General features: G+C 38.2%; 1 protein-coding gene across 1 annotated transcript in view; it reads left to right on the top strand.

Annotated features, from left to right (window-relative positions):
• Positions 1–13,112, top strand: part of ZDHHC20 (zinc finger DHHC-type palmitoyltransferase 20) — a 41,826-nt gene that overhangs the window by 20,738 nt on the left and 7,976 nt on the right. The window contains exons 3-7 of the mRNA XM_052671161.1: positions 180–274; positions 3,619–3,739; positions 5,069–5,138; positions 6,275–6,307; positions 7,106–7,226. Of these exons, the coding sequence (XP_052527121.1) occupies positions 180–274; positions 3,619–3,739; positions 5,069–5,138; positions 6,275–6,307; positions 7,106–7,226 (440 nt within the window). The remainder of the gene's footprint in view (positions 1–179; positions 275–3,618; positions 3,740–5,068; positions 5,139–6,274; positions 6,308–7,105; positions 7,227–13,112) is intronic.

The following is a 13,112-nucleotide window of genomic DNA, read 5'->3' as shown; positions in this document are numbered from 1 at the left end:
TGGGTGCTCCTTGAGAGTGAAGTTTATTCAGGCAAAAGGGTTTAATATAACTTAATCTCACCAGGTGATTCAATATCATACATACAATGTCATTCTGTAGCCCTCAGCAAAAATCAGAGGGTTTATCTCTTGCTATCTTCAGCTATATTCACCAAAATTTTATTTGTATTTTATTGCAGTTGTGTACCTTGTGATTTTCCATCTGTCATTTGTCATGTTTGTATGGTCCTATGGGAAGACAATTTTCACATCTCCTGCATCCCCCTCCAATGAGGTAAATCTGACGTTGGAAAAATGTCAATGCTTTTTTTATAAGTAGATAAACTGTTTTCAGTGATGTTTGCGGTTTAATGCATGATTCACCTTTCCCTTCTCATTATCTGAAATGGAACAGCTTGACAGCAAATCATGAATGAAAATCATCAAATTACTGTTAAAAAAACTGAGCTTTGTATAATGGCATTTCCTTAGAATAGATGTTTAATACGTCACAAATTTGACAGTCATTTGTATGTGCTGAAGCAGTAAGATAAGGTTTATTTGGGGCTGCAATGCTTTGCTATGAAGTAGTTTGACATTTTAATTATGGAAAAATCCAATGACTGCTTTTTTGTGGTTGTTTTTTTTTTTTCTTAGTTTTGAACTTTGGACTAGAAAAATGTCATAATGCAATGTATATTCATGATCTGGGGGACTGAACCACTGAGCAGTAAGTCAGGAGTTGAGATTTAGTGACAGTTGAGTACATAAAGGAGCCTTACAGTAATTGCAAAAGAACGCATGGTGGATTTAAGTTTTGTTTTGGAAAAGAGCAGTATTAATTGTTTTAAGCCTAAAATTAATTACCTTGTTTCTACTTTCGCTAAGGCATGCATCTGTAGGGTTTAAATGCTGGCACCAAATTTGAAATGCTTCCCTTGGCTTTAGAAACCTTTTAAACTGGGTAAACTGAGATGCTGGTTGCTCTGTGGGGATTGCATTTTTATTCTATTTTTGGCAAGGCTGATTTCGCTTATGCCAGCCTTAAACATTTTTGCAAAGAGTTAAAACCACATTTCCTTCGAAGAGTAAACACTGCTCTGCAGTTCTTAATTATGTCTTAGAGGTCTGTATCTTAGAAAGCGGCAAAATGTAAAGTGGGGGGGAGGGGAAGAAGATAAAAACTATTCTGCTGCTTAGCTGAGCAGAAGGAACAGTGCTGGACAATTAAACCTAGAAGTTCAAAGGCAGTCATCTACAGGGCGATTAGCTTTGCGTGGGGCAGATCTGCAGGCTGATGTTCAGCAGGTTGGCTGTGTGGTTGCAGCTCCCACTTTTGTAAAGCTGTGTGAACTTGAGCTGTGTCTAAAAGCTACCTGGTAAATTTTGCTATCTGCCTTGGTTCTATAGTAGAAGAAATCATTTTCTGACAGTGCTTACACTGTTGTTGCACTAACACTGAAGGAAGCTTTTGATATTCGTTGAGGTGAAAGGATATTTTGGGCATGTGGCATGTAATGAATATTTCCTATCTTACATGTAAGCATAGATCAGATTAATACAATTTTCTTCTATGGAAAAAAAAAAAAAAGGCAACTCAGGAAGCACACTTTCTTCTCTCTGCGGGAAAGTCCCTTCTGTTTGTGTGTCAATGAGTAATTTCTGCTGGCTTTATTTAAAACCAGACTTCAGAATCTCCCCATTGTATGAGTATGAACGTATGTATTTCAGTCATTTAAATTAGCTATTCTTGCAAAACAAACAGCATCCTGTGATCATACTGTTGAACTAAAAAGAGATTCTGCAGCTGCTGTTGTCCTGGTGTAATCCCTGGATGTTTGTTGGAAGAAAGAACAATTCACATTATTAGATCCAGAAAGAGGAAGGAAACAAAGGGGCTCTTTTTGTTTTCAGTAAGAACTACTGGAACCACATTGGAAATTCTGTTAGCTGTGTGGTAATAGACAACTTCTGATGTCTTTGAACATACATTTCCTGCCATTGTCCAGCAAGCCTGTGGTCTCATGGCCCTATTAATTTTTGAAATTAGAACAGAAATACAGCTTTTCAGAAAACCAGGATCTTTATTTGGGATTATTAGGAGTAATACTCTGATGTTAATTGGAAAAAAAACTAATGAAGTTTTAAGTCTTATGGGTTAGTTCCTTTTCTGCACGTTAATGACTTACCATAGAAATGTGATCTAGAAGTAGTATTTCATACTTAATGCAGCCTCTACTTGATCATGGCTCATAGAGACAGCTGTTTGGGACACTAGCAGACATAAGAAGCAATAGGGAGAAAGGCATGTTGCTTTGCATCTGTCTTATGTGTTTAATGAGAGCATCTCCAGTTTCCATGTTTCAGTAAATCCCCAGTCTTTTAGTTTAGGGGTGGTTATTAAAAAAAGAAGTCTAAACTCTTGAGAATGACTGAAGTGTTAAGCTTCAGTTTCATTCTTTGCATAGATTGATTCCAGTTCTTGATTATTGAAAAGGAGGCAGTGCTTCATGTCTCACCATTGCATGATGAATGGGCACTCAATAACTGGAGTGCCATGGTATGTAACAGAAGATTAACTAAATTCTGTGGGATGTCAAGCAACTTATTTGCATTATGGATTGGGAAATAAAACTGAGAAATTGTAGCCATGTCTTAACTGCTTCCTCTTTCTATAAGTCAAGTTGCCTGCCAACCAACTCTGTTCCAAAAAGAAAAAGTATACAAGGCAAGAAGAGACAAGACAAAAATCTATGTGAACCAGTCATATACATATTTTTGGTAGGAAAACACGGTCACATTAAGCCACACTAAGCCAGTTTTTGCTCCAATTGCACACACAGCATTTTCCACTCACTACTGTGAATACGTGGTTTGTGTGCTCATAAAAAGGTTTCTTGTCCTTGTGGAAAGCTCGGAGTTTAAAAGTGCTTTGGAAGAGAAAATGCCAGAAGAAATTTTGGGTTCGGCCTCAGCTCCACAGGGACTTGCCAGCACACTGGGTTTTGTGAGGCTTAACAGTAGAGCTCGTCATTTCAGTAGATATGGAAGTAAATGCTTCACAAGTGAGTAAAAGCTCTCCAGGTGATACTGGTAACATTGTAAGGCTTCAACAGCAGTGGTCTTCATACTGTACTCAGACCTGTAACTCTGTGAAAGTGTACAGGCTTTGCTAAAGCTGATTTCAATACTGACTGCTCCCAAGTCAAGATTCCATTTAAACTCTCTTGGTTTCTTTGCGGAAGCCATGAAAAATGCCTTCCCCTACTGCTATTTTCTCTGGCTTATCTGTCCCTCTGCTTCTTGTAAGTCAGAGAGAGAGCATGGGATATAAGAACTTGCAGTCACAGCAAGGGACTGTTTGTTAAACATTTTTCTTGACGTGAATGAGTTGAATTTATACTCATCAGGAGTTAAAGGATGCACTTTCTTAAAACGTCCCTAGGTTTTTTGTGTTGAAGGGAAAATGCAATAGGTAACACAACAGACAATTTGGAGGATCTTCTGTGGTATCCAGAGGAGAAGGATGAGGGCCGGGATCACAAAGAGGTTAAAACACAGAGTCTCTTCCCTGGAGTGTGAGCAGAACACAAAGTTGTGATTACTCTCATCCTTTTATCCCCATCTTTTTACTCCCAGTTCTGCTTGTCAAAAGCTGATAAAGAACAGTATGAAAAGGAAGAGAGACCAGAGTCCCAGCAGGAGATTTTGAGAAGAGCTGCTAAAGACTTGCCTATCTATACGACAACAGCATCAAGAGGTGAGGTGTAATTTTGTGCTCCTGGAGTTGCTAGTTTAATGCAGTGAGATTTGTTTAATGTCAGCCAATGGACAATGTCAAGCACCTTTTGCAGAGACCATGAGCTTGTGGCTGGTTGGTTGGTTGGTTTTCTTTTTTTCACCATGGAAAACTGGAGCCCTTTTTCAACATGCAGCCATAACCAGTACTTGGAATAGTTCTTTCAGAAAAAGAGAAAAAGGAAAAAAAAAACCAAAACGCCTCTTGTAATAAGAAGTCAGATGAAAACATTTATCTCCAACTCTGGCTACAAAATATAACCACAACAAAAAAATACACTTAGGTGAAAATTGGACTTTATGCTCAATTTTACAATCATTTGTATCACTCTTTCTTTTTCTGAGCTTTATCAATTCCATAGGTAGAGAAACTTCTTAGTTAAGGCTAGAATTTAATAAGAAATAAATATTATTTCACTCTAACCTATGATTCAGTACAGAACTTTAATGTGTGTACGTGTGTGTGTGTATATATAAACATTCCAATTTATATATGAAACTGTTGTCTTATGCATATATGTATTTTTAAAAATACCTATTTCTCTTTCTTGAAATGGGAAATGTTGTAGTGGTCTGCATGAAACACCCAGGATGCTGTTACTGAAGTTTACTGTGAATTTTCAAGTATAGTCTAAGGATACTTGGATTTTTTTTTTATTTATTTTTTTAAATACAAGCCTCCCTTTGAGGGAATCCCTTTTCCTGAAGTGGTCCAGGAAGCTGCTGCCAGTTCTTAGCAGTTCTGCTCAGCTGTAGATGTTAGCTTTCCTCCTACTTTCAAACTGCTTATACTGATGTCTTATTTCCATTGAGAAGAGATTGAAGCTTTGTTTAAAAATACCCAGGAAAGATGAGAGAGCTAATTTGCTGAGCAGTCTGCTACATCCTGTTTGCTGGAGAGGATAGAAAAGGCTAATGCTGAAAGCTGGCCTACTGAAAGATTGTAATTTCATGTTGAGATGGTTAAGTACTCTGAGGTGAAGGAAAATGAGAGATGCTGGGGGGGGATCATTGCCAGAAAATGAGGATGAAGGATGGAAAGACTGAGGAGCCTAAGAGTAAATGGAAGTGGATTCTTGTAATACATTCATAGACAAGTGCTTGAAACACTTTCTTATGTTTCTTTAAAAAACTGAAAAGTATATGTTGTGTGAGTACGTCCATGAAGGTCTGTGAAAACAGGAGTGATGGGGTGGGAAGAGAGCTTTTCAGGTTCAGTACATGTTAAGATGGAAAAACTTCTTAAAATTAAGTTAGTTCTAACAATTTGTCCCATGCCACCTGAATGCAGCCATCAGATACTGTGATCGATGCCAGCTGATCAAACCTGACCGCTGCCACCACTGTTCTGCATGTGACATGTAAGTTTCTGAATCTAAAACGATGGATTTTCTCGCAGATCATCACTTCAGTATGTTCATTTTTCAGTGTTTCAGCCCTTGCCTAACACCTGATTTTTCTCTTTGCTCCCTTCTCGAACAATTGGTATCTGGAGTTCAAGAAAGCAAATGTCCTCCTGTTGCAGCTCCATAGACCAAAGTGGCAGAATTTGTTAGGAAAACTGCTTACAGTTTTGTAGAGAAATGCTTATGTAAAAATAAATCAGCAATTGAAAGTAAAGAAGGACAAGTCTAAGATCCAAGCACATGCTTAATATAGAGCTCTTCTATTGTATCTTGCCTCTGCAGCTTTGAAACAGATGTGTGCTACTAATAATGCTAAAATCCTTTATCTGAAGAAGTGGCAGTGGAATTGCATCTTTGCCATTTAAAAGATACCAGTGTTATTCCCTAAACTCATTCTGAGTCATCAGAGAAGCCTGTAAGGGCACTGAAGACTGAAGGATGTGAGCAAAGCTTTGTATAGCTGAGCTTGAGGAAATCTAATTAGCTAAAGAACCAAATACACATCTTTTGGCTAAAATCAAATTTAGTAGCAAGTGCAGCAAATATCTGTCTGCTTGAAATGTCTGTCACCTGTCCTTAAACTAAAACTGGATTAAAATGGCATATGACCGCTATTGAGACTATTGAGTTTACCCACTGTGCTGTTTTTTCCTCAATTACTGTAAACAAAGAGGAAAGGTACAAACAAAAAAACAGCCCTAAGTTAGACTTAGTTGAAATAAATGCTGGGTTTGGTGTACCTTATCTGTGCAACTCTGAAGCATCCTTTGGATTTTTCTTTCAGCATGCACATAAGTGTGGCTTAATCAACTATAAATAACATGGTTGAAGTGTTGCTTAGTAATTTAATGTTAATTTAAGAGACTCTCTTCACAGCTCTATTGAGTCTCACTTGGTCCTTTTGGTTGAAAGGGTGTCTGCTGCAGTTTGAACATGTGATGTGAATTAGGACAACTGGGAGAAGATACAGTGAGGGTTTTACCTTATGGAAGCACAAACCCCAGAACCTTTAGAAACTGAAAGCATGCGTCTTAGAAAGCAAATACGTTTTTTAGTTTAATTTGTTGGAGATCACCTCTTCTCTTTTTCAGATGTGTACTAAAAATGGACCACCACTGTCCATGGTAAGTTTATAAAAAATAATTAAAAAACAGTACAGTAATAATTAATTAACTCGTACATGCTGCTTCAGAAATGAAACTTTGAAGTAAAAATGGATTTTTACAGAATTTTTTGAGGCTTTCGTATTTTAAAATGTGTGTTGCAGCTCAAACTGTGCATTTTTTCCTTATACACAGAAAATCCTGGAGTTAACAAGATGTCTGAGAAATAGCATTTCTTTTGTTCATTATTATTATCAACAGAAGAGGTGATAACCACTAGCTTGTGAAAATCAGTTTCTGATTACTCTTCTGCAGTTTGTATTCGCTGGTAGTCAGTAAAAATTTTATCTGCTATCACCACAAAGATGAAACGATTGTGTTGTCTTGAAGGAGTTTTTGTAATTAAAGCAACATTCTCTAAAGTTGATGGACGGACTTGTATGATCTGCAGTCACTGCAGTTAGTTCCTAGTATGTAAGGCTTTCTGTAGAGACTGTACGTATCATATGCTTTGCTGGCTCACATCCTGTCCTGTAGAACTTCTTGGGAGAGGGCCAAATTTATCAGAAGGCCTCAGGTATCTTGGCTAGAAGAATGAAGTTGGTTCATTCATAATGACAGCTTAAAATGCTTCAGAGGTAGTAGTGTCAGACTGTTTTGGACATATCACTGACATCATACATGTTATACTCTGCAAAAGCAGTTGAATGTATTGTGCTTTTTTGGTTGCTGGTTTTTGTTTATTTTTTTTCAATTGTTATTATTTTATTTACTTTTTGGTATATCATAGTAACCTCTTTCTCTTTCCCCTCCTTCTAGGGTGAATAATTGTGTGGGATTTTCTAACTACAAATTCTTCCTCCTGTTTTTAATGTATTCCTTACTGTACTGTCTGTTTGTTGCTGCTACAGTCTTGCAGTACTTCATAAAGTTTTGGACAGTAAGTTCTAAGGTGTTTTCTTGTTTGTTTAATCTTGCATGTATTCTTGAAGTCTGCATCAGCATGTTGCCACTCACCATTTATTCTGTTCCATAGTTCATTACCATTAACAGCATCAATCAAAGTGACTGAAACGTGAGAACCTTCTGAATATTGATGAATGAAATTATTACATTGCCCAGAATGAGTAACTGGGAGAAGAAGCTCTGATGAGGACACCGCAATTTCTCTGTTCCATAAAATCAATTGGCACAGCTTAGGTGGTTTTTTGGTTGGATTGTGTTTTTTCTTTTTTTTTTTTTTTTTTTTTGTGACTGGTAGATACATAGGTATAGAAAAAATAGGTTGCATATAACCAGTGCATGTGTGTGTATTTATATGTACATATGTGTGTCTAATTTTATATATGTACACACACATCGTATTTCATGTCAGTATTTTTAATTTTGTGTCTTAGACTTGTTTGTGGATACTCTGCAATTGGATAAGACAGTGAATTTCTTGGGAACCCACTCCTATCTCTGCCTTGGAGTCCTTAGGTGTGTCTGTACTTCGTACTGGTGGCTTTATTGATCTGATACGGGTAGTGTGCTACAATAGCTATAGTGTTAATTATGCCTGTATTCCTTGAAAGTATTATTAGTTACACGGTAATTAAATTAGTTAAATGGTAGATACACATACAGGTATCTTACTAGACCTCGTAGAATGTGTGTGAAGAGTGAGCAACCTTGCATGTCAGTGTTATCTTCCTCCTATCAGTTTTGTTCCAGTTGCTTTCCAGGCTGAATAGAATATGTTCTGGTGTTGTTTCCTTTCATCTCTGAAACCTCATACAGTGCCTTCCTGCCTCTTGAGACAGAAAAGATAGCATCAGAATTCTCTTAATCAGATTCCATTAACTTACACGAGGGGGAAAAAAAATCACTGCTAAGTGGAAGGATTTCCATCACATCTTTATAAGTAAACAACAGCACGTTTCTTAGATCTAGTTGCTGTTGATGTAGCTGAGAGGCGCAGTAATTACCTCTAGCAAAAGAAAGTCTTTACTGGAGCAGAATGCCATCTCAGAGTAAGTGAACCTTTGTCATATTCAGAATAGTCTGTATTCGAGATCAGCATCACTAGACAGGTAAGATAAATGTTGCAAAAAGCATGTTTGTTTGGGTTCATCTAAGACTGGGGGTCTAATCTGCCAAAACAATGTGTCTCTCAGTTCTGTACAGTAGACTGGCACTGGAAAGCAAGGAACTGTGTAGGAATTGAGCTTTCAGTAAATTGTGAGATGGAAATCGTGAATGTACGCAGCTGTGGACTGAACAGATATTGCAGATGAAATGGTCTGATTCTGCTGTTCTTCTTGCTTGACTGTAAATAGTTAAATTTTCAGTTGAAGTGTGCCACTCCCAGACATTCACCTGGCTGCTTCCCAGTGCTCTGCATGCAATTCTAACAGCTGTAGATGCGCTTTTCCGTATTTACCAATCGGTGCTTCAGCAAAGAAGATAAGTTGGTTTTGTCACCTCACTTCACAAATGTTACTGCAAGGGAAGTCAGCAGGACCTCTGACCATCGTGAACGCTGAATGCCAGCATTTGCAGCAAGCCTGTTCCAAAGCGCTTCGGACAAGATAATGAAGTGGACCCTTGAACAGAGGAAGTGAACTTAAGAGGGAATTGTTTTCTTAATTATTTAGTTGCTTCAAAGACTTCCGACAAGAATAGGCTTCTTCTGAAATGTGACAGTAGAAAATGTAGTTGTGTGCTTGCACTTGTTGCTTTAATTTCCCTATTACTTTCAAGACAGAATATGGTGATATCATGATCTTACAATTACGATAGAACTCTGACTCACTTTATGCATGCTAAATCATTTCACAAAGCTAATATTGCTATGATTTTATGATAGCTTGATTAAGCTAGAGTTCTTGAAAGAGTTGGTGGCATCATAACCCTGCCGGCTTGCAGGACTTAATGATTCTCATACTGTAAGCATTTAGGTAGGTGCTGCTGACTGTACAGTAGTCCTGAAGCTTCTCTCTAAATCTGTATCCAGATCAGAGGGGCTGCAAGTATGTGCTGGCTGTAGATGGTCAGCTAAGGCTCAGCTTTGTTTGCAACAGCATCAGACAGATAACTGTCAGGGCTGTCTAGATTTTGTTGGTTTAGAGGGTTTTATTTCTTCATAGCTTGACTGTCAGGAATGTTGTAGTCCCCCTTCAGAAGCCAGAGATCCTTTTTTTCCTTTCTCAGAAATGTCTTCAGAGAAAGTATGTAATTGCATTATATACCCAGTGCTGGGATTAAGGATGAACCACTTGGAGCATAGCCTTGATCTCTTCAGAACTTGAAGTAATGTGATTGTAAAGGTGTATGTGCTAACTACGCAAATGATAGCAGTGCATTGTCTTGCATTGTTGATAACACCTGCCTAAAGACACAGCACTCACATACTTGCAAGCTTGTGAGGGGTGCACACCTACCTCTTGTGGGGAAAAAAAAATCTGTCCCACTTGTACGTGTAAGATTTGCATAGCATCTTTCATGCTCTGTGCAGAAGTACTGACCAAACAGATTAATACTTTTCCAGCAGTGATGGAGCAACTGCGCTGGCACTGAGTGTTTACCACAGTGTTTCCACTCTGATGTGGGTATTAAAACTTGTTTTCTAGATCAGGGGAATATGAATGACGTTTTTATTCCTTTTGTTATACTTAGAACTCCTTTTCCTATACTCATAAAAGTTTTATTTCTACTTAGGAAGTTGTTTAAGATGAGCAGATAAAGCCGCAGGTTAACAAAATGTGTTTGATAGGAATGCCAGGACTGGCAGAACGCCCAGTCCTTGACTCCTTGTTTACACAGTGCGTGGTAGTACTTCCCAGCTGAGGTTTGTATCAGCTCTCATTCTTGCTGTGCTCTCTCCCGCCTTGAAACCTGTATATTTTCCAGCTGTTTTCAGTGTCTTTCAGTGCCCTCCAAATTATTTTGGCAATCCTGAGCATAGCTAATTTAAGAATATGAGATGTGTTCCAGGACAGATGGTGCATACATCTAAAAAAAAAACCTCTGCATTTAAAAAAAAAAGAAAAAAAAAAGAAAAAAGTGGTTCCACTTCCTTGGTTAGAACTGAGTTCTCCTGCATATATACAGATGGATGTATATGAGATATTCCGAGTTTTTTTAGATTTAAGATGAGTTAATGAGTTCTGACAGCATTTTTGTTTTTTTGCTTGTATGTTTTTTGTTTTATTTAGTTTTTGACATGACCTGATAGATACCCAAATGTCTCAGTGCTTGTAAAGGGCTCTTTAAAATAGTGACTGGCTTTGGTCTATTACGTGTGCAAAGTAAATGAAATGTCATGGTACAAATCACTTCTCTTTGTAAGCATTGCAGTTTTCCCACCTACGAGGCTCTACTTCTGTGCTCTGCTAAGCATGTTTTTTTAAATAAATCATGGTGGAAGTTTCGTTCTTTTCACATGCTGTGGCGTGTGATTGCTGCTAGAACACAGCTGTGGCTGAGTCTGTGATACACATTCAAAGAGTGCACCCTTCTCTCCAGGAAGGAATTAGGGTTGTTGTTTTTTTTTTTTTTAAGATATTTGAGTTTTGCAGCTTAAGAACTTAGAGCCAGTAGCTGAAAATGTGTAGTCAGGAAAGGTGGATGCTCTTTGGAGATTGTGCATATTCATATTGCATAATAAAACAAAAGCTCTTTCTCCCAGTTGTAGGCCTACTGGTTGAAGAAGATCCAACTGAAATAAACTCATGTTTTCTGGTCCAAACACAAAAACTAAGCTGTTGCTGCTCTTCTGAACAAAATCAACTGACTGGGAGTTGTTCATAGAGAGCTGTGTCATTTAAAGTAAGCAATTCCACAAGAGTCATATAGGTGGGACTTTGTAATGCTTAGTGATTCAAGGTCCTAGTTTCATATACTCTTTCCCTTTACAGTTGTGTATTGAAAACCCTGAATGTGGAAACTCTGATTCCTTTTTTGTTTTTGTGTGAATTGCAAATCGTGATGTTGAAGTATTGGCAAGCGTGACTGCTTGAGTGTGTGCATGCCTCCAAAAAGTCAGGAAAAATAATCTGAAAATTATGTTGGAAAGCTACCATGTGTTCTGAGGTAGGGACAATCATCACAGGTTTAGCACAAAGCTCAGGGATTAGCAGCACTTGGGATATGTATTTTACTAGCCTTCGTTGCAGGGAATCACAAAACACTTCGTGTCTCTGCAGCAGTGGGGGGGAGTTGGCTGCTGCACCAATTACCTGGGCAAAACAACATCCAGTAAATAAATTAAGGCAGTAGATAAGGAAATTGAATCCACATGGCAGTTCAGATAGCTGCACTCTGCTATCCTTTGCTTCTTCTAGCATTGCTTTGCTTCTTGTAGTGTTATCTCTTGGTAGCTGGCATTTCTGAAAACACTGCTAACAAATGCCAGATTCTGGTGTGAAAGAGAGGGAGAGCCCAAGCTTTTTGTAGTGTGATCTAACTTAATACGCATCTCATATGACTGATTTGTGAAGCGCTCATACCTTAGCTAAGGTGGTTATTCTTGCATGAAGTTTGGGATTTAAAATCTAGCAGGATTTTTGTTGTTTTTGATGCTTTCAAAAACAAAACAAATGTGAGGAATGGTAATTCATTTTTTGTGGTTTTGACTGAAGAAATATCTAATGGTAATAAATATGTTCTGAAGTCAGACTTGTTTTCTGTATTTATAAACCATTGCTTTATACTTCTGGAGTATTCTGAGCTTTTCAGAGCTGGTTTCCTCATGCACCATGTTCGTGTAAACCATACTTGTGGTGGGAACCAGCAAGGAATGCACCCAGCGCAGTCATGCTGCTCAGGCTGAGGAAACCACTTGAAAGTGATCCAGCCACAATCTGAATAGCGATACTTCAGAAGAAAATCTCATGCCTTGGCAGTTAGCAATGCACTCTTATGTACTCTGTCCTCCATTCTCTTGGAGAACGGGGGTACGGCTGCAGATGGGCGTTGGAACTTGGCACGTCTGAGAGCACGTGTGCACACCAACCATTTCTTAACAAAGCTTGTGCTGTTTTCGAACACTTGGTCTTAACATAATGTTAGTGTTTAATAAATTGTCTTTGTTTGCACAAAGCTTTGCCGCAGGAAAGCTGCAGAGAATTGTCCAAAGGTAAAATTCAGTACGTAATTATTTAAAAATTGTTCCTAGTGTAATTTTTCTGATCCAGCTTTTCTGATAGCAGCTATTTACACCATCGCTGCAGTGGAGGAAACGTGTAGTGTGTATTGCCTAAGAACGTAGGTGCAGTATGTGCATGTAGATACACCTGGCTGCACTTGATCTTAACTGAAATGTCTTTTTAGATAATCTTTAAAAAAAAAAAAAAAAAAAAAAAAAAAAAAAAAAAAAAAAAAAAAAAAACTTCAGGTAAGTGTGTCTACCAAATGAGCTAATGGAAAAAGTAATGGCAATGATGCTAACTAAATGCTGAATAAAAATAGCTTCTATGCTTTCATAGTGCTGCTAAAGGTCAACTGCTTAAAAGAACTGTGATTTTGACGATATGGAACTGGAATAGTACTGTTACAGATCCCACTGGCCTCTTGAAAGTGCAGCCCTAAAAATGGCTGGGACTGGGGGTGGAATCAACTATCGTGTGGGTAGGAGGTTATTTTTTAGGCAGTGATTGTACCGAATCTGTTTTTCATTCTGGTGAATAACTTCTGCCTTGTCAGATATGGCACATTTGTTCTTCTAGGCACTTGCTGTTTGTTACCCCAGCCTGAGAGATCATCCAAAATTGAAGATCAGTTCCAGCAAACTGGTTTTGTCTGGGAGCTGTTCAGTCGTGGAAACACGATATGATTAAGCTGCTTC

This window comes from Tympanuchus pallidicinctus, unplaced genomic scaffold (genome assembly GCF_026119805.1).
Source record: "Tympanuchus pallidicinctus isolate F22 unplaced genomic scaffold, pur_lepc_1.0 scaffold11, whole genome shotgun sequence".
In the NCBI taxonomy this organism is placed as follows: Eukaryota; Metazoa; Chordata; class Aves; order Galliformes; family Phasianidae; genus Tympanuchus; species Tympanuchus pallidicinctus.
Note: the sequence above shows the minus strand (reverse complement) of the source record. Positions and strands in the feature narration are given on the sequence as shown.